The sequence below is a fragment of the Mercenaria mercenaria genome, chromosome 10 (genome assembly GCF_021730395.1).
Source record: "Mercenaria mercenaria strain notata chromosome 10, MADL_Memer_1, whole genome shotgun sequence".
Lineage (NCBI taxonomy): Eukaryota > Metazoa > Mollusca > Bivalvia > Venerida > Veneridae > Mercenaria > Mercenaria mercenaria.
The window spans coordinates 30,201,720-30,229,193 of NC_069370.1; the positions used below are offsets into that span (position 1 = coordinate 30,201,720).

General features: G+C 33.9%; 2 protein-coding genes across 5 annotated transcripts; both read left to right on the top strand.

Moving 5' to 3' along the window:
* The first annotated feature begins 1,613 nt into the window (after positions 1-1,613).
* LOC123559543 (uncharacterized) lies at positions 1,614-11,788 on the top strand. Of its 2 annotated transcripts, XM_045351455.2 has the most exons (7): positions 1,617-1,825; positions 4,702-5,040; positions 6,199-6,342; positions 8,423-8,459; positions 8,775-8,806; positions 9,133-9,761; positions 10,755-11,788. In XM_045351455.2, the coding sequence occupies exons 1-7, from the start codon at positions 1,756-1,758 to the stop codon at positions 10,989-10,991; spliced, it is 1,488 nt and encodes a 495-aa protein (XP_045207390.2). In that variant the 5' UTR covers positions 1,617-1,755; the 3' UTR covers positions 10,992-11,788. The 2 variants fall into 2 exon arrangements, with proteins under 2 accessions (XP_053408566.1, XP_045207390.2); XM_053552591.1 differs by lacking the exon at positions 6,199-6,342 and having other exon boundaries at positions 1,614-1,825.
* Positions 11,789-12,067: 279 nt separating this feature from the next.
* Positions 12,068-26,250, top strand: LOC123559547 (uncharacterized). 3 transcript variants are annotated; one of them, XM_053552592.1, is made up of 6 exons: positions 12,068-13,018; positions 16,591-17,511; positions 18,035-18,217; positions 20,212-20,239; positions 20,603-20,628; positions 24,469-26,247. In XM_053552592.1, the coding sequence occupies exons 1-6, from the start codon at positions 12,946-12,948 to the stop codon at positions 24,624-24,626; spliced, it is 1,389 nt and encodes a 462-aa protein (XP_053408567.1). In that variant the 5' UTR covers positions 12,068-12,945; the 3' UTR covers positions 24,627-26,247. The 3 variants fall into 3 exon arrangements, with proteins under 3 accessions (XP_053408567.1, XP_053408568.1, XP_053408569.1); XM_053552594.1 differs by lacking the exon at positions 12,068-13,018 and adding an exon at positions 16,148-16,240 and having other exon boundaries at positions 24,469-26,250; XM_053552593.1 differs by lacking the exons at positions 20,212-20,239; positions 20,603-20,628 and having other exon boundaries at positions 24,469-26,246.
* Positions 26,251-27,474: the final 1,224 nt, after the last annotated feature.

The window sequence follows — 27,474 nt, forward strand, 5'->3', positions numbered from 1 at the left end:
GCAACCACACAACCATACCCAACTAAATAACACAGAAAAACGACCAAGTGAGACACAAGAAAACGGCAAGGCACCGCTTTAGACCTACAATCACACAAACGCACCCATATAAGCAGGAAAAAAACCAATTGTGTTCCATCCTAGGACTCCGGCAGCCAGAATAAGGGGAGCCACGAAAACTAACTCAAAGTAAAGGGGGATGGGATGCAAAAAGTAGCGGAAATGCAAGGGGAAAGGAGGGGGCAATAGTGGGAGTAAGGAGGAGGAAAAACGCTTACAACAAACAAGAAAACACACACAATACAAGACGGACAGAAAACCAGTTGAAAATAGGGGCACCGCCTTCGAACGGTCAGTAACCTATATAAAGGAAAGTCACACTTATGTTGTAATTGTAAATCCGAGACTTAAATCAAAGGGGACTATTGTATATGTAATGGCAAGGCAGATTATCACTTTAATCCAAATAAGTATAATGTCATAACGAGTTGGATTATCGTGTGAAGCCAGATAATAGCATTCTGTAATGGCAAGGGGTACTATCCCTTGAAGGATGGAAATGTCATTAAAGGCCAGCTGAGAGCATAATGATAAAGCAAGGGAGACTGTCGTGACAGATTAAGGGAGACTATCTGTAAGAGCAAGGAGATTATCGAGTTAGAAAAAGGAGATTATCGTGTAAGGCCAGATTTGACTACCGTGTAAGAACAAGAGGTGCACGGGCACAGATCTATTCCTTTGAAGCAATTAAGATACGGTCACATAAAAAGATGATTTTTTAACAAAATTGGAGGTTCATGTGTTAGGGCAAATGGGAGGAAGTGTACAAGCATTTAATTTGTAGCATCGTGTAGAAGCATGTTAGAGCAAGCGGATTTTTGTTTTTGTGTATGGGAGGCATATATCATGACAGGTCAAGGTTGATTCCGGTAATAGCAAGGTAGTTTATATTATCAGAGATAGGTCCGATTAAATATCGTTTAATGGAAGGTTCGTTATCATAAAAATAACTTGGATACAATTATGTAAAGGTGGGGTAGGTGGTCGTTTAAGAGCAAGGGAGATTGTTGAGAAAGGGAAAGGGAGGTTACCATGGTAAGTTAAATAAGTTTTAGTAAAAATACGCCATGAACGGAACATCTCCTGTGATAATGACGTGTATCCAAATGATATTAAATGATACCAAGTATCATTTCCTGTATCGTAAGTGCCCTATGCTTTTTAGGCAAATGTATTAATTATTATTTTTTTCTGAGTAAGGGTCATGATTTAATCTTACTTTTCACACAATAGATGTTGTAATAATCTGTTTATAATAAGATAGCTGAATTGATTTCGATGCACCGTTAGTCCAAATAGTTATCATAAATCTATTAAAACCTGGTCATTCGATGGTATGCCATCTGAAAGATTTAAAACAGGGTTAGAATATAATTTCAGTCTCATATAAGGGTTGTAACACTTACTTATAAAACAGGGAATAAATAGTAAAACTAAAACGGTACCACATAAAAAGCAATATTAAAAATGAGTTGTACTTCATAAATTTCAAATTAAGTGGATGTGTAACTAATAATTAATTTGAAGATTTATGTTGACTTTTTTAGATAAGAGTGGCTGTGTAAAGTCCTATTTCGTTAGTTGATCACATATAACTCACTTCACTAAATAGTGCAAATTAAATTTACTGACGCATTTGACTGAATCATAAACTGTACTACAAGAATGATTATTTCAAAATTGAAATAAAAAGATATGAATTTAATATATGCGAATATCTGTATATTTTTGTGGAGTTTTCTTCCATATGGACTGTCTGAAAAAAGTGAGTATACAATATTTTAGATATTAAATAAATAGATGTAAGTCTTTTTCCATACCATTTTATGTGTATCTATGACTGATGTTCAAAATATAATTCCTTGGCGGCGTAATTCTTCTGGACATTCTTGCCCCGAGTAGTTAAGGTCACCGGTTTTGAATCATTGGTCCCTCATCGCTGCGGATTCTAAACCCCTCTTCGACTGTAGAGGTTATTTAAGGGGACGCACATTGCTACATTCACAGTTCATACAGCAATGCGGAAGGGGTGCATACTCAAGAAATCGATGGTGGGAAAATAAAAAACATATTCCTAAACTGATATAATACTGATGGACACCTGTAATATTCAGTATTTTGTGGATAAGGATGTGGTACTATGAATGTAATAGGAAAACAGAGGTCTTTGTGAAAGTACATTCAACACAAAATATTAAGCTTTTGTATAAGGAAAAAACAGGTTTTTTTTACAATAACAGTGTTCCAAATAATGTTGAAGGGATGAGATTTTCTTTCTAACACACCAGGTTTGCTTAAACATGTAAAAATTTAACGCCACGTCAGTTCATCTCGGGATGGACGCCATATTTCTCATTGATAAAAAATGTAAACAAAAAAAATCAGAGTGGGATTAGCATTGCAAGGGCATAACATGACATTCTACACAATGAATACCTTAGAACAGATATCTAAGATGCTACACAGGTCAGGCGGATTAAATGCATAATGTCGATCACTTGAAATTCATCTTGAAAAGGTGGTTAATTTTAGTTTGTTTACATGGTTTTAAACTTTCCCACGACTTCTCGGCGATTCACTGCAAATGTATTACTGCGACGGACGAAAGGGGACGAAAGGTAACTCTAATAAACAACGGGAGACAACTTAGGTGTCACCACGTGTACGATTTTTAAAAAAACACGTCGATCATTATAATTTCTTATCAAATAATGAATCCTATTCAGATAATCGTCTTTAATATTAGAAAATTATTAATTTCTGTGGATATTTGTCAAAAAATATTACTTACAGTGGACTACTTTGCGCATCAGACTGGTTTCCGCTTCAGTTGTGAGGCACTTCCGTTATACTTTTTGACAACAATAACAAAACACAAAATGAATCAATAAAGTCACTTATAAACCGACTGCTACTTAAATCAGTGTAAGTAAAGTTGTTGTTACAACATTATACATGTTCGTTACGTTATGAGATAAAGTTTATCTTGAACTGCATAATCCATTAATTACGTTTAGATGATATTGCATTTACAACTTATTTGACCCGTTTTTTTACGTGAATGACAGCGTTCTCGTGCAACTCGTGCAAACAGAGTTATGAAAAGTATGGTGGAGAATTCAAGGACAAATTATAAATGACATTAAAGTGAGGATAACTGTATATTCGTCCAGTTTTGATCATTAACATTCCTGCTGTGTATTAGTAAGTTTTGTGAACAAGATAAGAATGTTACTTTTGCACATATACACATTGATTGGACCTCTCAACCAAATTTCATACCTTATTTTAGGGATTTTTAAGACAATACATTTTCAAAAGTTTGTTGAATGTGTTTTGATATTTAAGTGCATTGTAGTTCATGAATACCAAGTTAAAAATTAATAATGTCAACATTTTTAGGCCTTTATTGTAAGCCACTAGACTTCTGTAACGATAAATGTTTAATGTATTAAGGGGAATATACTCTTTTAGTTTTGGAATGTGGCATTCCTTGACCACCGTATCTTTTCTTATGCACTACTTTGTAAACAAACTAAATAATGTGTTTTAGCTTACATATGCGAAATGAAAAGCAAGACAGCGACCATATTTCACATTCTTTCTTTAAATTAGAATCTGTAATTGTCTTAATTGTTGACTTTGAATGTACACAAGAAGTCTTATGTAATTCAACTTTCTTGTTTCAGTTTTTTACATTTTATTTTAGTGAGCAATCCTTTGTGTACTTATAACAGTTGAAACAGTATTCATTTCATTTACCAAAACCTTGTACTTTTTTGCAGGTAAATTTTATAATACCCCACCCACTTTTTTCTAATTTCAAAGTATGCGTCCCCTTAAGAAATAATAAGTTCCTACGGCCTTCGTGATATATTCGTACGCATAAGAACTCAAAACACGGGTTGGTCTACGATAAAGCACACTTGGGAAGTTGTTATTTCGATTCTAACACGACATACTAGTATCAACAGTGTTAGAAAAAATGGTAACTACTTTTTACGACCGTGCTACGCACCTGGATCGGATGACGTCATTGCACGCGCATGGGTTATTGCAGAATAACCCGAGATAGATTTTGCTCTACATGCACTGTAAAATCATTTAATTTCATGGGCATGAAATTTCGTGGTTTGGTTAAAACGGCAATTTTGTAGGGATATGAATTCGTTGATTTCAACTTTTGAACATTAAATAAATGGGAATTTTACTTGTTCGTTTGGATTAAATTTCGTGTAATGACTCAACCACGAAATCCACGAAAATTAGTCCCCCACGAATATTAATGACTTCACAGTATGTAGGTTATGTGCTGGTCGTGTTAGAATTGATGTTAGGAAACCTTGCTTACGTAAGGCCAAAGATTGTATCAAAGAACCCGCTCGTGTCTGAAATAATGACCTTACTTTGCGATGCTGCTGACCACGGGCTGTCTCCAGCTATTCATTATTACAATAACACATACAAATATTTAGTTTCCTTTGTAATATGAAGCTGTTGATTGGCAATGGATTGACCATATGCGAATACGCCGTTTTCTTCCGAAGACAGTGATAGGTATTATATCAAAACAGAATAACAAAATCGACGGATTGAGCACTATGTATGTTGAATAAATCATTCATTTTTAATATGTTTCAGCATGCGGACGCCTCAAGGTTGTGTATGAATATAAAGAACATTCTGTGGACTGCAAGATACGGCTTTATCCAAGTAACGATTTACAAATATCAATTCGGATATCCAATTTCTACAGGTGGATTATGACCAGAAACTCCACGCCAGAGATTATTCTTCAGAAGAATACTGGTTCCTATGACACAACAAAATATGGCGAAGAAAACTTTACTTTGCTCATCCGTAACATTAACAAGCTGGATGAGGGGAGATATCGGGTTCATTGTTGGACCGATCGTAACGTTAACTACTTTAGTCCTGAGGTTACGGTTAAAGTGCCCGAACCACCGAAATACAGTGGAGGTGAATGCTTTGTTTTGTTTACTTTTGTTAGGTTTGTTTTGTTTAACATGTTGTTTTTCTTTCAACAGTATATCAATTGTATGCAGTGAACGAAAATAAGTGTTACTGTTATCGTTTTCTTCTCAGAAATAAATGCCAGTTGACGAAGGTCAAAGAGCAAATACTTTGTCAAGCCGCCACTAAAAGCATTCGCTTCGGCAGGGGATCGAATTATAGCGACCTCTTTATTTGCAGTCTTTGCAACTCCCACCATCAAAATCGGATCTTACAAATATTTGTTTTAGAACTGGGATAGAGATTGTTACTGAAGGTACGGCATGAACTTGCGGAAGCTATCAAACTTTTAATAACAGGCTGGATGACGTTACGTCCGGTTTTGGCCATTATGCGGATGCTCAAACCAATACCGATTATACATACTGTAAAAAATTCGAAGTCGTTAAAAGCAGTCATGTTTTACGGTTGTAGGTCAAGTGTATTTTATATCAAGTTTCCTATTGTCATTAAAATTTATTCCCCTTTGACACTCCTCTTATCCACGCAACAAACGAATCTAAGATTGTATTTTCACGGGGGCGTAGCATAAGTAAATTAATTAACAATACTCTGTAAAGGTTTGGTAATCATGTTTTAATTTATCTGACAATACGAAGAAGCAATAAGCCTGCTAGAGCTTAGCCCGAGTGAATTGACACACGCAGTGGAGTGTTTAGATATATTATAACATGGCACTACTATAATTTTTGGTCTTTTAAGACATATCGAAGCATTATTATAAGTATATAGTAGGCCGACGTGACGTGATTGCGTGTTTTAATAGAAAAAATACGGGAGATAACACGTCCCGCGTGCATAGCGTCTAGTGAGTTATTCTGCGCGCTTAATAATCGATTAAGAAGTAAGTGTAACACTGTTACATATCATTCAATACTGAAAAACGTTTTTTTTATTAAATAGAAGATCAAATTTGGTAGCACTCTTTCTCTGTGCCCGCATGGCGCCAAATAATATGTCGATATTTTTTATATAATCGAATAAAATACATGAATGTAATTTACAATTATTGGAAAGTCAAGTTTTTTGGCATGGGTTATAGGACTTGTTCTTTACAATTTTAAATGAACTGTAGTAATTTGGTGCTATACATGGTATTAACAGATACTCACGCATCGGGATCCTCACAGGAAGCCGGCACAGGGAACACCGCTTTGATAGTCCTATCCATATGTGCTGTAATTATAGTGGCTATCATTGCTGGAACAATTTGTTTGGTACTAAGGAGACGCCAGGAACGGACTGAAGGTATTATAAGATGAAATATTTGGTATCTATAGTGGTTGATTTGTTCCATGCTGGGCGCTTTATTCTGAAGATACGCGATACATAATACATGATACAGATACAGTTACAGATACAAGATACAGACACAAGATACATGATACAATATGAAAGATAAAAGATATATGAAACAAGATACATGATACAAGATAAGATACATGATACAACATACTTGATACAAGATAAAATACAAAATAAATGCTACAAGATACACGATACAAGGTACATGATTTATGATACAAGAAGCTTATCATTTAATGTCGGATTCAATATAAAAAAATAGATTTAGCTGATCAGACATTTCCCGACAAATATTATAACAAAGATTAAGCTAGGAGAAAAGACAGCATGTGTTTAAACATAATTGATATCATTAATTCAAGATAATAAAATTATTAATCATTAAGCTATTTAGATATTATCTCTGCATAAGGCATTTACAAATAAAATACATTGAAATACCACGTACATTTCGTTTGAGGGCATACGAATACAGGTAATAAGTAAATGCCATAGCAGCATGAGTATATTAAAAGCGCATTGAAAAACATGATAATAATTAAATAGACATGGTATATAACTTAACATGTTAGGGACATGCTTCTTCTGTAAGTAAAATGAAAATAAACAAACAAACAAAAAAGAACAACAACACTGAATCCAGAGTATTCAGAATAATCATATCACGTGACCCCTTACCAACTTCTAGATGTCTAATCTTTCCAACGAGTCTAGTCGTCTGTTTGACAGCAGAAGACCTTCATTATGCCAGTTTAAAAAGCACAAAGGGTAACACTTAAGGTTTACAAAAAGCATATAGAGTTATTGGATAACGATACACACTTAATAAAAAATTCAAAAATGCAAATTACATAATAAGATAGTTACAATAGTGACATAAAATGCATACAAACAAGTTTACAAACAAACTTTCAAACTACAAGAAGCGAACAAAAACTAAAATTACTGACTGGTATAGAAACAGATGCAAAATGTACAATTGATAAATGTTGGCTTTGTAAGCTATACGCCCGGACAGCAACACTACATCCAAACACAAAGATGCAGTTTATACGAGTAGGAAAAAATGGTACCTACTAGAATTTAATAAAATACTGTTTATAAAGATCCTACCTTAAGATACAAATAAGGAAAAAACATATATAAGCTAGACAACTGCATTTTTTAAAAACATGTAGAGAATAACGCAACAAAAAGCTCATGCATGAAAGTCTAAATGTAACGCATAGCCATGCTGTAACGTAAAAAAAAAAAACAGAACAAATTTCAAAGCTGAAAACAGGAAATTTAAACAACACCAAATAACAAGTAGAAGAGAGGCTAGCACAAATAAAAGAGGCAATTAAAATAACTAATTGCACAGTGCGTACCTACACTCGGGGCCTGTCCAGGTGTATACCACTCTGTCACTGTACTCGTGTCGTTTGACAGCCTGGTCGGCGCCCTGATAGCCTCCAAACAGACAGAGCTTTGGTAACTCTAGTTGTCCCTACACGTGGTGCTTCCAGTTCGTTCGCTTGAGGGGTTGCAAGGCGAAAGAAATGAAATGACACAAAGTCCGAACCATGGTTATTTGCTGTAAATTTATTTGGTATATTGCAAAAGCAGTTTGACAAAGTAGAATGGAACAAAGTATACCACATATATCTTTATGTATAATTATGTAAGGATAAACTTGTATGTATTGTTTGCGTTATACTAAAAGATAAAACAATTGCAAGAAAAGAACCATAATTTGTGACTCTTTATCAAAAATTGTTTCAAAGCTATGGCCATAGCGAATTACAATGATTGATGTATTGAATATTCCTTTAATATATCAATACGTACATGTTTAGATTTCTAAAGCAGGTATGTAATACTCACTCAGTTATTAGAATCTGTCTTTAGGTTTCCAGCATAACACTTATGTATCAAACACTGCAAGACTCGAAAAGTAAAATTACCTGTATACTTCTGTTGTTATTATTGATTAACCAGTTTCTTATTATCATAAATTAATGATTATATGTTTAAATTTCAGGCGATACACACCTTGTCGGTGAAGAATGTATTTCAAAGTAAGTAAGATTTCTTAATAGACGTTACGGGCAACAAATAAAGAAAATAACTGTTCAAGATATATGTCCATACTATAAACGTTTTATCTCCCTTTAAACAGATATTTTCAAAGTTTCTTGACTACAAAGTACACAGACAAACCTATACAATAAAAAGGTATACAGGAACATATATTTAAAAGAAATCGTTTACATTTTTGTTTTAATACGTTCTCCCTATTACGCTCTTCAAATGTTCGCCTCAAGCGTGCACGAGAACCTTTAAACATAACTTTTTTACCTATAACTTATTTCATCTTTGTCTTTTCATTTCAGAAATACGCATGTACACAGTGTCAACAATGATGGTAAATAAATTAGAAATGCATTTGTATATATGTTAAAAAGCTAGATTGATCTTTTATCTCAGATTTAGTTGATATAATTGATATTTATGTTTTCATCTTTTTTAAAGAATTCAAACATGTTGTTTAAAGCTATTATATATTTTACGTATCAATTAATATTAACTTGTCATAAAATACTTTGGTTTTATACTGATTTACAGGTTAATCTGCAACACGAAATGTAGTTACCAACATTACTACACAAAGACAATGACTAAGGCTTTTCGGAGATATTTCTTAAATATGAAGTATCTTCAGAGCTCTTATATATCAAATCTTTATTCCAGAATCTGTATACAGTGAAATTAATAACGACGAAATGATTATAGACTATGAAAAAGAAGATGAAAGAAGATTAAAGACCGCAGTAGCCGATTCAAGAGGGATCTCTGCACGTCCACTTAAAAGTGATAACAAGGAAGCTGACCCAAGAAAAGAAGACAACGCATATGATTTAGTTGCGGATACTGATGTGCTGGTCAAACATTTGCAAAATCCAGAGGATGAATATGCTGAGATTCAAGTAAAATGTGTGTCTGAGGTCGATAAAGCTAACTATGATTATGTTGAGGCGTTGAACGTGACAGCAGATAGTGATGCAAAAATAACATCTGATGTCAATTATAAAACTAAAAAAGACAAACTTGAAGACAAAAGCTGTAGAAATAATAGAGATAAAAGCGATAACTTAGCTCCAGAATACGCAAAAGTGTTGAAAAGGAAACATCCAAATGATTTACTCAAAAATGGAGAAAATACGTCTGTTTGTAAAAATGACTTTAAGATCAATTTTCCTAAAATAAATTGTTCAGAAATCACACAGACACTCGGGGATGGTTTTCCTGTGCTGGAGGTTGCGCAACGCCGTGAACCGGTCACGTATTCAAACCTTGTATCCCGTCCACAAAGAGACAAGGTATTTGTAACACTTTGCATTTTATTTAGATGCTTTAACAAAAAGTCTAAAACATCAGATCCTATTGATTTAGTAAAAAGGAATTTATGTTTGAACGAACGTTGTCAAAAACCAGAATATAATACTTAGGGGATTCTGTATAATGCAGAATCCAAACATGTTTCTGTAGTTTGATCCATTTCTGTAAATGCACAGTAATAGTATTAATGACAAAGACAGTGGTCACATACCGTACTTCTCGCACCTAGTATGTCATAAGAATGTTTGCAAAGTTAAAAATGATACTGAAATATGAGAAACAGAAAAATGAATACATTTATGCCGACCTAGAAAAGGAAAAAAGCAATAGAAAGGAAACTAAATACCAGAATCCGCAGTAAGAAGTTAATCTAAATTGAAAATATGGGCGGATCATAAATGTACAGTATCAAGAACCTATTTGAATACATTAATAATTATTTGGAATAAAAGACACATCGGGATAAGGGTAACAGGTTTATGACTTGAACAAAAAGGGATAGTATTGTGAGAACATTTAGGCCATACCCTACTTTTACCCTGAAGCTGCTACAATGAATTCTTAGCAACTCACATCATAATATTGTGAAAATACTTATGCCAAGTTTTGACAAGACCTGGGTCAGGGTAAAAACGTTATAGTCGAATAAAGAAGTGCAGTAATATAACAGTCCTCTGTCCTTGTGAGACCTTGACATTGAAAAAAATTGTGTCATGTTCAATTGAAATCAAAATAAGCATTACAGTGTCACCGATCAGAATTGTTTGTGTACATGGACAGGCAGAGTGATTACTATACGCTTTCCGCCACGAGGGCCAGTATTATAAAAATTGCAATATATTTGGTAATTATGGTATACTAAACATTAAAATAAGAGAAGCTTTTTAAGGGGCGAAAAAAATTATCCGTTACTAGTTACATAAAAATTATATTCAAATGTATTGCATTTGTTTTCAAAATTTATATTTTAACAGTCCAGACGAAGCAGAGCGAGCCGTAGAGAACTTCAGTATGCAATACTAGACTTAAGTGAGCCCGAGAGAGACCAACCTGAGGACACAGACAAAGAGGAAAGTCTTCCTACAAAGTTTCAACCGTGTCAGTATGCAGCCATTGACTTTGAGAAGAAGGCATTCATTGCACCAGTCAGAAAAGCTCCATCGTCATGGTATAGAAGGAGAAACAAAAAGGGGAAAAAGAGAAATTCTTGACAGGGCATACAAGCTTGCGTATAGGTCCATGAGAATATGAACAAAGCGACGTTCAGAAAAATTAAATGAATTTGATTGATCTATTTCATTGACAAACCGTATGTCATCATATCAAGCCTGGACTTGTATCTAAGGGTTGTCGTACGAAATTCAAACTTTATAAGCTTTTGTTTGACTGTTTAAAGAACAAAGAAGACGGAATCCATTCCTAGAAGAACAGTCCTGTTTGTGTCTATTACTTACGTAATACTAGACAGTAGTTGTCAGATGTTTCAATTTTATCTTATTATCTTATTATCCACGTGATTGGTCCATACCCTTTATTATAATTAGATATGTATTGTAGTAAGTGGTAGTATCTTTTCAATGTCTTTAAATAACACTCTCGTTTGACTGAGCTTAATGTATCAGACGCATACCAATCATTGAACATAAATTTGTAAGAATTAATGTACACTCTATTACTCGTGTTAACAGGGATAAAGAAGCCAGCGACCCTATACCTTTGGGGAATAAATTCAAGGTGATACAACTAATCCTCAACATAGAAGTAATGCTGCTAATAATGACATTACAATGAGAACAAGGAAACAACCCGTCTTCTTTTATAATGACATTTATCTTATAATGATAATGATAGCGGCGATAATTGTTTACTCATTCAAACCAAGTCTGCTGTTATGTTGCTTGATTACGTTTTGTGCTTATGATCAAGACTAAGGAAAGTAACTACATTGTTGTATCATTAATATTAAATGCACGTACATACATCTCTATCATGATAAATGGAGAGCTGATTTGTATGTTATTTGTTTATCTGCACAGGAATATGAATTCAAGTAGTACTAGTTACCTCCCATACGCTAGTGCTTGTATCACTCGTCGTGAATTTTATACAATATCAATGGTCTATTTTACAAAATTGTTTGAAAGTTTTAGATGAATCAATCATATATTTTATATGAATAAAATCTACAAGAGGAAACCATGTGTCAGACATGATATAAATAGTACTTTCTTACAAGTACAAGGGAACATCATACACTCACATCCCATAAGAGCAAAGGAGGCTCCGTGATCAAGTGGTCAAGGCCGCCGACTTCGAATCATTGTCCCTCGGTGATTGGGTCTAAAACCTCACTTGGGGTGTAGAATTCTTCCATATGATGAAGCCATTCAGCTGGTTTACGGTAAGTCAATGGTATTACCCATGTGCTCGCCCGTAATAAGATAATGCTTTGAAGGGTACCTTGGATACTCTTCCACCATTAAAGCTGGAAAATCACCTTATGACCAATAACTGTGTCAGCATGACGTGAAACCCATTAATAACTTAAGAGCAACTTAAGAGCAACGTCTCCACGAAGGAAGTACAAGTTCCGGCCTATTTTTAAATCTTGTTTGAAAGGACACTATAATTTAGAGGTCTTATCTGTATTTTGATATGATGACTGGGCAACACCTTACATGAATGATGATCAGAATTGCAGGTTAGATTTGCTATTCGAGAAAGTAGAAAATTTCTTTTATATTTCTGGAAACCTTCAATACTATATCATTGAAAATGTAATGTTTTGTTGCTACAAAAATGCTGAACTCCATGATGTAGGCGAACATGTTGTAGTTATTCCGCTACATGCAGTTGGTTTTGGTTGATCACAATAAGGAAGTAGTTACAAGGAAAATAGTTCCACTGCTTGACGTTTATTTTTTCGAAACAGGTTGTTAGAGAAACTTATTTTTTCCTTCATGATGTTTAAAATATTCTAGTAGACCTCATTGATAACGTAAAGTGTGTTAAGTTACCTTGACCTCTGCTGATGGGCTAGTTGACAACCATGAAACAGGAAGATTTGTCTTGTTAAAAGTTAGAAGTAAATTCAGACGATTCTGTTGAACACTGTCGTTTTACGATTAATTCTCAACGTGTAAATATTATTATAAGAAAAGGAACATGCATCTTACCAGTTTCACTTTTCTGATGGTACATGTAGTGAATTCAATTCGCTTTGTGGACGGTCAAACAGGTGAGTTTGTTTCATGTTACAATTTAGGAGAGGAATACCGAACAAAGTTTGATAATTCTCGTCTGTAAACTGCTCCCAACATGGCACTATCGTAACTATTCTCATTACACTTGACTCCAGATAAAACATAAATAGGTATTATTCAGCTCAATATTTGATAAATATGACGAGCTTTGAAATATTTCGAAAAGTTTGTCTGAAATCTTGAAGAATATCTTCTTAAGAAATGAAAGACAAACAGCTTTCTATAGGCATTGCGCTAAAACACAGCAGGACTAGTCCATCCTGTCATGCACCATAATTAAGGTACATGAATACATCACTTCGTTTAAAGCAACACCGTACTATTTGCATTATTTAGATTAGTCGACATATCACTTTGTTATACTTGCAAAAGTGTTGAACGTTTACAAACTAAATAACTCACATAACCCCTACCTCAACAAAGCAAAACTACTTCATTCTCAGACGAAAATGTGTTATTCCTTTAAATTGTAATTACAAACTTATATTACGGTTAAAGTATTTTTTCCTTTTCTTCTCAATTACAACCTCCCTTGAGCAATTATAAAGCTTTAGAAAGGAGTTAGTTCTAAATGTATGCTTACAATTGGTATATATGCGTATATATTTTTAAAATTAGTTTCAGAATGCGGAAATATATCTTTAACACATGTCAAAACAGGAAGTTCCGTTGCTGCTAAGCTAAATTTCGACGTATAGATTGGTGCACTTTTCCCCTGGGCCCGAACACAAACAAGATTTTGAATTTTTAGGCTGGCGATATTAGATTATACCGTCTATAGAGTTCTGTAAACAAACGTGGTTCGAGAACAATCATCGATATAATTTCATGCGCATTAATTCGCACTGAATAACGTTGGACATAGAAATTGAATATCATAAAGATGTTATAGATATGTTTCAAGGTCTTACTTGCGCTAATGTTTTTAAGAAATATTTATATATTTTCTATAGGTAAGTACTTGAATGAGTAACGTTAAGAAAAATGACACATTATACTGTTTTAAATTTAATCCTCATGAATGAAATGTCCGTATGAATGGAACTAACTCAATGTTGACCGCTTCGTTATAGATTATGACCTCGGTCTATAAGGAGCTAAGTAAACAAACGCTGGTTCCGAGAAACAATCGTCGATATGAATTATACTGCGCATTATTCGACGACCTGACATAACGTGGAAAATATGAAATATGAAATATCAATTAAAATGAACTTATAATGATATGAGTTATGTCAGGTCTTATATTTAGGGCTTAAGTTTTTAAGAAACTATTCTTTCAGATCATTTGCTATAGGTACTAGGGGCGTAATCGCAGCGTGATTGCCACAGTAACGTGATAAGAAACAAATGACCACATTATACCTGTTTTTAAGCTATTTTTATACTAAATTCGTTTTAAACATTCTGACGAATACTGAAAGATATAATGTAAAAAAGCGCTTTGTCACCAATTTGCTTTAAAGGGAGTTGGGGGGGGGGGGGGGGGGGGGGGGGGGGGGGTATGTAGATGTAGCGAGTTTTGTTTAGACACACGTTTTCAACTTTTTTCATTATATTAAGATAGTGGACCCGTATTGCACTAACTTGATACAGTTCTGAAATTAACATATTTCGCACTGTGATTCATCTTTAAATGACACCGTGTCGTTGTTGTTTGTTTGTTTGTTTTTTATTTGTTTTTTATTTGTTAGTTTTGTATAAGTTATGTCTTTTTTTCCTCCAGCTGAAACAGAGACAAATTTCAAAGTGATAGCCATTGTGCAAAACGATCACAGAGAATTCATTTTACCAAATATTTTTCTAAATGAAACCTTAAAATATTGTGTAACAATTATAAAACACAAAATAAAATTGGCGATAACAATTTTTCTGGGGAGCCTCGAGAAAAAGGATTTAATCCGAAAGAAATTAAGCTCCAACTTTTGAAAATTATGACCTTGCTCTATGCATCCATAAAGAACCATAGGGTAGAAGTAAAACCTACCTATATATATTTATTCAAAACTTTGTAAAAATAAATGCAAAATCAAAAACTTTTACAAATGTAATTAAGTATTTTTCAAAGATGTCTAAACATTCACCCTTCAGGTCAAATTCATTTGAAACAGCAAGAAATGACTAAGAAATGGCTAATCAAATAAAACAGTTCCGCTTTTGTACGACAGATCAATGATAATATGTCTTAAAAAACCACAGTTTATCTTACTCGAAAAAAGAAAAATAATGAACAAAGTTTGGTCCTCGTAGGGTTTGAACCTACGCCCTCCTGAAAAAATACATTATTACGGGTACGTCAATTTTCCTAACCATCGTATTAAGGAAGCAACATGACTAGACAATAATCATTAACAGTCCGGTTTATAGCGGCTTTCCCTCATACCGACAAGAAAATCGCCCCATTTGGTCAATGTTCATACATTCACACATAATATGTGTGTTGGGTGGGGGATTGCATATCGAAATATAGATGTTGTGTTTGTTACCTTTATATTTTATCTGATATTATGTCCCTCAATGTTTATTATCGCTTCGTAAGAAACATATATAAACGGTTATGTCACGCCAATTGTCCAAAAAAACGTTAACCCAGGTTTACGGTAAAAAAGTAGAATTAACAATTACAGGTAAACAAGGGTTTTCGAACGTAAAACCAGGTTTTTCTAATACTTACCCATATTTTCGGGCGAAAATACGCCCGTGAACCCAGGTTTCAACTAGGTTTTTCAATTGAACTTTGAATTTTTCGAACTTAAACCTACGTTCACGTTCATAAACTATGGTTCACACTCGTAAACCCAAGTTCATGGTCGTAAACATAGGTTCACGTCCGTATACAATGGTTCTCGGCAATCAAATTATCCAACAATTACATTCTTTGTCGAAAAACTATGATTATCGAATACTAACATAAATTTTCAAGCGAACACACAGTATAACGGGCTTAAACTATAGTTTACTCTCTTGGACCCATGTTTACGTCCGATAAACTAGGTTTCTCGATTGAACTTTAACTTGAATGCACAAGTTAATCAAGATCACAACAATACCCTATGATCGCCTTAGTTTAATAAGGAAAACCCATAATATCTAAGATTTTGCAAACATCTTTCCCGCACAGTTTTCATTCAGTGTGTTGTGGTAGCCAGCCTTTCTGTACTTTCAGTACTTTGATTTAAGGATGTCAAAGAAAACAGGTTAAAATATAATCTTAAGGACTTTGATCTTATTATCAATGACCTATAAAAGTCTGACGATGGTATATATAACACAAAATGTATACTGGAAAATGAATATCAGACATATAGTAAATTAGCATGTGAGAACATATAGACCTCAGCTTTTTTGAAGAACATGCACTTCATTCTCAAACAAAAATCTACATTTTGTTTTACTTGTAAATACGAACTGATACGATTACTAAAGTATTTTTCATTGTCTTCTCAGTCATAACCTCCCTTGCGCTCTAATGAAAAATGCCTTAAATTCTAAATATAAGCGAACAGTTGGATTATATGTGCAAAAAATCCTTTTTAATTATCTTCAGATTGTGGTAGAATATCACTGACGTATGTCCAAGCAGGAAGTACAGTTGAGGCTAAGCTACGTTTCTCTCCAAGTACTGAGCTTTCACGGTATAAATGGGTTCATTTTTTCTCAAGGACCAAACCAAACTTTGACTTTTTTAAGAATGTCGAAGAAGACAGGTCAAAATATGACCTTAAAGACTTTGAACTCATTATCAAAGATCTACAAGCGTCTGATGATGGTATTTATAACACAGAATGCTATCTGGAAAATGGATATCAGACCTTTAGTAAAAATAAGGTTGAAATCAGAAAACCCTACAGTGTGCATCCGTTCAGGAATTCAACTGCAGACATTAACACTAAAGGAAAAACGATGGAAACAACAAAATTTGAATCTAAAAGCACAGTTAAGAATACATCCAAAACAAAAGCTTATGTAATTGGTGTAACATCACAAACCTTGCGAAGACAGAACAAAGAACCACCAAGGAAAATTCCGGCAACACCTAAACATGATACGTATAAAACTTATGAAGTTCTATACTCAAGATCCGACAAAGTCACACCAGTAAGCAAATTAACTGAAATTACTACAGATGACATATGTCAGAAAACAGCAGCAACACACAAATATGATATGTCTAAAACTAATGAAGTTCCATACTCAAGATTCGACAAAGTCACCCCAGCAAGCAAAATAACGGAAATTACAACAGATGACATATATAAGAAAACAGTAGAAGCACACAAACATGATACGTCTAAAACTAATGAAGTTTCATACTCAGAAGTTACACCAGAAAGCAAAGTATCTGAAGTTACAACAGATGACATATCTAAGGAAACAACAGCAAGACACAAACATGATATGTCTAAAACTAATGAAGTTCCTTACTCAATATCTGACAAAGTCACACCAGCAAGCAAAATAACTGAAGGTAGAACAGATGACATAAAACCTGTATGATGTTTAAAGCCATCTGCGTTTGTTTCAGTTGTTTCAGATACATTGATTAAGATACAACGGATAGGTTAAAAAAGTTTGAGTGACCTCAAATTTAGTGTTGCCCTTTAGTTTCGATAGCTTTCCATTTCATTTTTGAATTATCGAAGAAATATTTTCCAAAATAATCGGTATAATCTTCCATGTACGTGCACTTGTGTGTGATATATTCGCTTTTGAATTATATCACTTTTTCCATTAAATTACTCATGTTTTTAGTTTTGTTGTACTTAATTTGTTGACCTGATGTGTCGTCACACATGTTTTCGATACAAGTGTCAGTTTTTGTATTAGAAACGCTTTTATCTAAAATTTTCGTTCTTAGTGAAACGACATTTTTGTATTTCTGTATTTTTAAAAAATAAAGTGGTAGGAATTTAACATAGGTTTATTAAATGGAACAAGAATCCTGCACCCCACTATGTCTGTAAGAACAATTATTGCTGCGTTGTTTTCAGATAAGTATATTCATGACTTAACCGCAATAACAAACAAAAAGGAAACACAGGCATGGTTAGGTGACAGCGCTGTTACAACCGTATTAGTTACTGGAGGGAGTGTACTAGTTATAATTGTATTCATCGCCATTGCAACGATAGCTTTCAGAAAGAAAACTTGTCCACCTTACGAAACCAAAGAAGGTATGTGATAAAGTTTTAGCTGCCGATAAACTATTTTTATATCTAGCATTAAGTTTGGAAAATATGCATCTTTAATTATTTCATCCAGAAGGACATCTTATTTGCCGAATTCCGCTTCAGTCTGAGATCAAAACGCAACATATCGTTTATCTCGTGATAAAAATCTTGCGTTTCTGTCGTTTTGTCATAAGGGACTACTTCTTGACTGAGGTTTTCAGTAGTATAACTTCAGAGTATGTATCATGGTGTAGCTAGTGTAACTCGTGAAGTTAATTTCGCAGTGATCGATTTGTTTGTCCATATTAACTTGACCAAAGATATTACTTCCGGCAGCATTTTCCTTGTGTTTCATTTGAACATATTGCATATCATCTTGGAGGACGAGTAAAATAATACTGTGAAATCAGGAAAAATTATCCCGTTAACTGACCTTCGAACTTACTTTTTACACGCGACTATACAAAAATCGTTTCCATGTTCTTGTCATTCCATCCAGTACGTAGTACTGAGGTGCTAATATCCCATACTGTGAACAGTTTGTAGGAAACCCGCGAACAACCTTAAATAAAGACTGCATTCTAGTTTCTAGTTAGAGGAAAAATATTACAAGTTTACAAGCCAATGCTAACATAACAGGTTTTGTGGAACCAGTGTTGTTATAATTTTGATTAATCCACTCTCTTTTTATGTATAATAGAGCTGATCCGGTGCCAAGGGCTATGTGGGGTTTTGCACATTGCATTACCGCTCATGAATAGACTCAACTAGACCTGTAATCATTTTGCTTTGTTTTACTAGTCCAATGAATTTTCTGCCATACCTAATAAGAGGCAATTTTCAACTTATTTTTCATCATGATTTCGTTTACAGGGAGTTATTTAAAGGAAAAAGGAAGCGAGCATATTTTTGGCCAGATGTATTTTACTTGTTATTTTTATTTATAAACTGTTATGAAAATGTGAAAAAATGTAATAAAGAATTGATTTCTAACAGTAGATTTAAACGAAACACTGAGGTAGAACCAACTAAATAACTGCATGCAGTAGATCTGGTCATTTCCTTTTCTTTATATCTCCAAAATGAAGTAGTAGGCATGGGTTGGAATAGAAAGAAATAGCATAAATTTACCGTGCGATATATCTGCTTTAGCAATCGTCCACAATTGTTTAATGATTTTGTTGTCTAAAGAACACAGGGTTCGAATTAAAGCTTGGCAAATCAGAAAAAAAGTGTTTTTTTTTTTATTTTTCTAAAAAAATATCACGAAACCAAAAACAGTAGTTCGTGTAATTAGAAAAAAAAACATAGCCAACGTTATTTCACTTTTTCTTTGAAATAAAAATCAGCCTTTTACACAAGTCACTCTTATGCCACCGTAAATAATTGAACTGTGTGCAATTTTCCAAAAGACGATTCAAACAATGCCACTTCGGCAGAATTTATTTACTGACTAAAATTAACCATTCAAATGCAGCTTTTTTTTTATTGTGTACCTGTACATGTGCTTTTTTTTTCAAAACAAATACATCCTAAGAAAACATTGCAGCATGTGTTATCAAAAATATTGTTGTTCTTTTTTTAATGGAGATTCTGAGGAAAGAAACTACCCCGCACTCTTTCTTTTGTAACAATGTAACAATAAGTTATCATTAACATTAACTGAGTACTGAGAATAAAACAAACATTTGGTGCATAGACTATCAGGTTAAGAGACAATCTGATTTGTTCGAACATCCGAAAATCACAATGAAACTTTAAAATATGATACATGTATGGTACACACATTAGATTAATAAGCAGAAATATGATAATTGTAAGTATTTTATGGGATATTAAACAATGTAATGAACTAGTTTGTCCGGCAGTTTACGCACATCTTTGATTATTTTATTATGTACATTTCAGGCAGTTTACGCAAATTTGTGATTATGATGTTATGTGCATTTCAGACAGTTTACACATTATTTGTTATTATAACGTTCTGTACATTTCAGGTGATAAGCAACAAAGCGGTTCCTATTTGTAAGTATGATAAATGTGTCGTAAGATGAAGCATATATATCAACAATTATTAACATTTTTGTATGAAATAATGTAAGTTGTAAGTTATAGGTAGTTATATGTTGTGTAAGGAAATTGTATGAAAGAATGTCCAGATAAATGATGTTTTACAGTATCACCACAGAGTTTCTTGGATTATTGAAAAAAGTATGTCCATTTTCAGCTAGCTTAAGACGTACATTTAGTCCAGTTTAGTTTTTTTTGTAAATTTCCTACCATTTAAGGCGGAAGAAAAGTGAAAATAAATGGTCTCTGTGTACGGACATTATATTTGTCTTTATTATATGGATATGAATGTCATGCTTAGATTTATTTTTGTTGCAGGACCTCTGGTTTGGACAAAACCGAAGGTAAGTAATTACTGTAGGATCTCTCTGACCTAGCTGACATTCCATTTTTGTTGAAATAGTGATATAATACAGCATAGGGTTATATATCTAATGTTGATAATATAAAACAACCTAAATTTCAATATTTCAACTTCGTGTCTGTGTGCTCAAGTAAATAAAACTTAAGTACAAATCTTATCAGTGACATTATTTTTTTATTTTCATACTTTGTAATTTTGTACAAGATAAAAAGTAAGGATAGTTTTATCAGAAGCACAGAGCACCACAAACACGGCCATTTAGCCATGCAGAAGGTCCACAAGAAAAAGAATATTGTAGACGGGTTGCTTCAAAATTTCAACAAGTACATTTTAAATATATGCAAAATAACGAAAAAGAGGGGGCTTATTTTTTTATATATATTCATATATTATTTTGCTGTTGTATATTCATTTTTCACAAATACTTCTAAATGCATACAATTAATAATGGGCCTCCTCTGGACCGACTGTTTAAGATCACTTGCCCCATACGTTTGGAACATAAAAAAGTCAGTGCAATTTATGTTGATCTAGAGCAACTGCAACTAATGTCGATCCCTTTATATATCGACCCCTCTTTGGTTCTCCTTTATATTCGCATATTTTGTTACATGAAGTAAAACATATTGTGAGGCAGTTTATGACGTCATCATACCTTTTCGCGGAATTTGTTTATTGGCCAAGTTTTGCTGCCAGGAGAATTTTGAAAAAATTTGGTCGAAAATTATTGTCGCAAATAAGGAGGGTGTGAATTTTTTGATAATCTCATCTATCATTGTTTTTTGTTTCTGGAGATATTTTATGAATAGTTATTCCAAAAAAAAAGAAAGTAGATCGAAAAATTTGACTGAAATATCCAATTATCTCGGTTTAATTAACAGTAATAGCAGGGTCGATAATACGTTACGCTCTTTATACATTGTATCATTTATAGACCCCGAATGTATTTTAAGTTTCATAACAAGTTTGATTACATTTTACATGCTGATAGTGCTAATCAACTATATAATTATGTACATGAAATATATAAAGATATACGGTAAATCGTTCTGCCGTGTAGTCGAAATAATTGAGACTATTCTAGATATATCTACCTGTATGATGGCACAGGCCAAGCTAAAGGCCCGATGGATTCTGCAGATGTTGTTTAAAGAATGAAACGTGCGTTATCGCTATCCTTGCATAAAACACAACAAAGTGCTGAAAATACATGACAATTGTCGGCCGCACAGCGTTTTATTTATGCCTTTCGGGGCTACAATAACTTTGTCGGGCGGACATTTACCAATTAAGACCTAGCATTTCTTTTCAAATTTATTTTAAATAAGTGTGAATCCCGTGTTCTTCGATATATTTGATAAAGATCTATAATGAAAACTCTAGCTTTACACGGCACTACGGCATCTTTACACAACATACAGATACCGAGAGGTGCTGACTGGCAACAATTCCGCGTGCTTCATTCGGTCCCGCCTTGCATTTTTGAGTCGGCTAAAGGCTGAAAGCCTTTTGACGAGTCCTTGCTATCCAACGATTCTCTAAACGGACCAAATAACACAGTGAAGGGATGTAGTTCCATTAGATTTCTCAAACTTCAAACAGTTCACTGCATGAATGAAGTTAAGTTGCGTCAATTCCCTTTGCTATGACCAATATACGATGTAATCTGTCATATTTATGACTTGTAATTGTGCAATTCTCGAATGTAACTCATTAAGCATAAATGTGCATTTTAAGAATTGCGCAGGCTTACAAAGCTTGGGTAACATCCAGCGAAAGACAAAAAATAGTTCCAGCAGGGCTCCAGATAAGATGCGTATTAGCGTAAATTACGTATAGAAATAATGCAAATACGCATGTCTAATAATTTCTAAGCGTATAAAAACGTATAATAAAATTACAGAAACGCACACAATGCTTTTTTAAAAACAAAATCTGAATCGTCTGGATGCGTTCATTCTCATCCATCAGATGTTCGTCAAAATCCCGAGACGAACCGGGGAACCACGGTAGACCTCTGGTATGCGAGAATGGGATGCGTTAGGTAACATAGCCAATCAGCCTTAATTCTCCCACATTGAACGTAAACACGCATCGTATGATTTCTATAAACTTTGCGTGGGTTGAATTTTGCAGTCAGTAAACGGATAAATTATCGGAAGAAGAAGCTCTTACTGGTTTGTTTAGTTACTACTGATATTAAAAATGATTTTAAATCTTATTTTTCGAGAAATAAACAAATCGGCGAAACATTAAATTGTATTTTCTTGTAGTTTTTGAAATCGAAAGTAGATCGTCTATGTTTCTATGACTCAACTCATGTTTGGCGAAACGAAACAACTTTTTTATGAAAAGATTTAAATAAGAGGTAATTTAACCGTAAACTTCAATGTCAGATACTGCCGATTGCTGCTAAATGTCTTCGTATCATCACAATTTGTAAAATATATTGTTCAAACTGGAGAAAAGTGTAATCGTATCCGGATATAATATTTTGGGTAAATATCGAGCTGTGTTATGAAATTTTAAGAAAAAAACTAAAAACAAACTGAAACTGGTAGACTATACTGTCAGTACATCAATCATTAGCCGACTCAGGCCATTCAGGCCTTTGATTTAAATGTTAGAATTATTGTATAATGGAAATCGATACACGCACCCTTCATATGTATATCCTTAATGAAATATGCACGCCTTTTTTACTTTTTAAATCAACTTAAGACATTTTATTTTGCTCCCCGCCCCGTCTCAATCAAAGTTTGAAAAACACAAGAATTTGAATTTTCCAACATCGATATTAGCAATTCAGATTGGATTTAGAAACCCCAACATGGTTGGTGAGATCTAGGCTACAAATAAATTGAAAACTCTAAAATAAAGGCTGATGAAAAGATTTTATAAGTCTCGGACCTTTCGACTTCGGCCAAAACTAATTCGGGGCCCATAAAATTTGCTTACGTTGGACCCGCAACAGGATATCCAAAACGTTTACTGACAGCGAGTGCTCACGAGAATCTCCTTTTTGTATGCATGCCCGAAATTGGTAAAAAAAGAACAACAAAGGTTTTATACAAGATTCCGAATGGTATTAGAATGAAATATTACCCGTGTGTATTCCATTGTATTAGAATTAAATGTTATCTGTTTGTCGCAAAATAAATTTCATTAAGTTGAAACTTTAAAAAAAAAACTTAGTTGGGGGTCGATAAATGGTGCAAGGGTCGATATATACTATACTTATTGTAAAAAAATGTAGCAAAGATTTTCATTGGATATATCAGTTCTTGTTATTGTATAAAATCAGTTCTGTCACTTTTATTTCGATAAACATCACAGTGTTTTGTGTGGCAAACATCTGTCTACATGTTCATACACTTACAAATAAATTGAGTGCAGTACTATTAATTACAAATACTCACAAAAGATAATGTCTGAATTTCGAAAATGAACTTTGGTGGAACGCATGTATAATGTATTTACTAAATCGGTGCTAGGGAGTTTGAGGGTTTTTTTTGTTGCAGAATTCATTATTTCTCACGAATCGTTTTGCTTTACTGCATTCTATGTTTTGAAAGCATATTTTTATGTATTGTTTTACATTACATTATCTCTCACGAACAGACTCAATAAAATCGATTCTACAATTATTTCGGTATTCCCAAAACCAAAGTGTCTTCGTTTTCAGATTTTGTTTAGTCTTTTTGCAATTATCATCTGTAAGAAGCAATGCAATTAGTTAATATTCTTTCAAAAACTCCTATTAGTAATTTGTAAGAAAATTAACTGTACTGTCTTCAGTATTCAATGCCATATTTTTCAGATAATGCACATTACTGCGAAATTAATCAGCTCGAAGATGGAAGAATAGCATTAGGAATACAACTTCAGACATTTAGCTGCTGTTCCAGTAAAAAACACAGCCTGTCGCGAAAACACGTATCTGAATACCAGGGGATTGGCAGACGAATCAGGGAATGAATATACCGCCATTCAATACGATTTTGAGACAGCTCATGGGCATGTTTCTGCAACTGAGCATTGCACAGATAAAACAGTTGATTATGTCAACTGTAAGATCTTGCCAATGACGGGCGAATCTGGAAATGAATACGAAACAATTAAATACGAGTGCGAAGCAGCTAGTAACTGATAATTGCAGCAACAAGGAGTTTAAGAATTATGTCGTGAAGCTAGACAGTAAAAACGTGAACATAAAAAAAACTAAAGAAAAACAGAAAATGAACATAAAGTGTCCAATAAAAAAGAACCACAAAACGAAAAAAGTGGTAGTTTATATAAATAAAGCAGAGACTACATCAATGATTCGTATCTTTTTTACACCAAAATGCAGTGCTATTTCATGTATGTGAAATATGTTTTGTATTACATTGTAATTTGTTATACAATGTATCGGAATTTATATTTTTAACTTCAGCTTCAAGATACGTAAGTTCATGATCTTTTAAACAAAACTTATTTGTCCTAGCAGCAATTCTAAAAGTCGTCAATATTGTTCCTCAAACACCCATGAAAAAACGATATAGTAGTTATATGCTAGAGTGACAAGTAAAAGGGTAGATGCTATGCAAGAGTGACAAGTAAAAGAGTAGATGCTATGCTAGAGTGACAAGTAAAAGGGTAGATGCAAAAGCAGCTGTTAAGACTGGGTTTCTTAATCATCTCATTGCAATACTTAACCATGGTGACTATAAGTTTAACAAGATAACGGTCAATATGCCAGAGAAAATGCGACACAAATGTTGACACAAAAGTATGATAAACCGTCCAAGTTAAAGACTCTAATAACCATTCTAATATGGCTCGGATCGTTTGTCAGTTATACAAAGTGGTTCATGTTTTTCAATAAACAACAAATGAAAGGGTCATTACAAAAGTAATGTATATCAGCGGTTTTCATCCCGAAAAGTTCACAAGCAAGTTGAAATGAAAATGACCAAGGCCTTCTCGTGTTTTATCGTCTGATTTAGAATCTGATTTAGCACCTGTTCATCGTTAAGATGCGTACACATTTTATCCAGTCCGGCGTTCGCCGTCCTGCGTATATGAACTCTGAACCGTCGTAAATCAAACGATGAACCACATAACGATTTGTCTGTTCAGTGAATAACTATCAGTGTATAACTATTATTGGGAGCAATATACTTTTAGACATGGTAAATAACAGAACCAGTGGCACTTCGTGAGTAAAGTTTCTGGTGCATCTGGCATTGTCCTCCACATAAAACTACTTAATATACATTTAAATGGGTAACTGGATGCTACACGTTCTCGTGGATCGGCCGATATCTGTCGATTATCCAAGACAAGTTTCAGAACATAATAATTAAATAATAATAAAAATAATTTCTCATGATGGTTCATGTTGCTACCTCCAATGAAAAATGGCCTGGAGTTGGGGAGTTTGCGATAAATAAATGTTATAACGAATGTGTACAGCAATTGTTTCAAAGTTTTCTTTCTCTCACATTTTTGCGACTTATTTACATTCAGAAATACAAAGTAAAGCCAAACAAATCCTATAGAAAAAAGCCCTGAAAACATGACAACAACCCTTTTTATACCAGTTACAAGATACTGAAAGCGAAAGATATCCCCAATTATGGAATGCTATCTTTGACAGCTAGGTAGCGTAGACCCTAGAGATTTATTGAGCTACATGTTGAAATACATACTAACCCTAGTTGACCCCAGCATTTGAGATTCTCTGCAATGAAATACTCGTAGGGAAAGAAAAAAGACAACATTTAAAATCTTTATAAAATTACAATATGATAATCAAGTTAAACTAATGAGCAATTTGCATTAGGATTTTTAGGTATAGTAAATACACTTTGAGCTTGTCAAAATGAAGAATATTGAGGTATTACTTTGTATTGGGGATAAAAATGTAAAATGATGACAAGGTGCTTGCTTTGAAAATTTGTTATTAGGCATTGAGATTCAAGATACCAAACTTGTCTAGAATTTATCATACGTTATAGAATTTTACATAAACAACTGGTAAGGGCAATCGGTCTATAATTACTGGGGTTTGTGTTGTCTTTCCCGATTTAGGTATGGTAATTCACATAGCTTCTCTTAGGAATCTGGAAAAACACATGTTTTTCATGTAATGTGGTAAATTTCATGGAGGAGCTGTAATGATTCTTGTGTTAAGTGCTTTATATAAAAAGTGGTCATAAATGTGGTCTGGGTCAGCCACAGTATCATGACATTTGTCTAGTTAAAAGTTGATTATAGTCTCCCAATCTCTTGCAATACGACAGTCAAAAATTTCTACACCGAATCAGAAATCAAAGATATGTATTGGCACCCAAACCCTGGAAAGGGGATGCACACATGAAAACAAACATGCTTGACCTCCTCAGGGTGCTTTGGGACACTTCAACATCCAGGACACTCCTCTCCGGCCTACGGGCCGCTATCCACGGCAAACGGATGGAGTAGTACCCTTCTGCATGGAGATACAGGCGACATTTTCTTTCCAAGGGGAGTATCGGGCTGTTTCATTTTACTGACAGGATAAATCAACAACATATCCGTCTCAAGTAAACTAAACCTTGACTTCTTTAGTTTCTTAGATAGTGCTTCCCCTATCAATGGCTATCACTATCTGCACTAATTATTTCAGAGTGTACATGTAGATTACTTCTAAATCGATAAAATATTAACAAATATGCCTAAGCCATTGTTGGTAAACATTCTTACTGGTTACAAAATATAGTATATTCAAACACATTCCATTATTTTTCAATACACCAACAAAATATACGAAATATTTGTTGTAGGGTCTGTTGATTTATTT

What these genes read in the sequence shown, in the direction of transcription:
- LOC123559543 (XM_045351455.2), top strand. Translation starts at nt 1,756, where the DNA reads ATGAATTTAATATATGCGAATATCTGTATATTTTTGTGGAGTTTTCTT. An exon ending in ACCACCGAAATACAGTGGAG is followed by an intron (nt 5,041 to 6,198) that starts GTGAATGCTTTG and finishes TGGTATTAACAG; the next exon opens with ATACTCACGCATCGGGATCC. An exon ending in CCCGTCCACAAAGAGACAAG is followed by an intron (nt 9,762 to 10,754) that starts GTATTTGTAACA and finishes ATATTTTAACAG; the next exon opens with TCCAGACGAAGCAGAGCGAG.
- LOC123559547 (XM_053552592.1), top strand. Translation starts at nt 12,946, where the DNA reads ATGCATCTTACCAGTTTCACTTTTCTGATGGTACATGTAGTGAATTCA. An exon ending in AGCAAGCAAAATAACTGAAG is followed by an intron (nt 17,512 to 18,034) that starts GTAGAACAGATG and finishes CGTTGTTTTCAG; the next exon opens with ATAAGTATATTCATGACTTA. An exon ending in CAACAAAGCGGTTCCTATTT is followed by an intron (nt 20,240 to 20,602) that starts GTAAGTATGATA and finishes TTTTTGTTGCAG; the next exon opens with GACCTCTGGTTTGGACAAAA.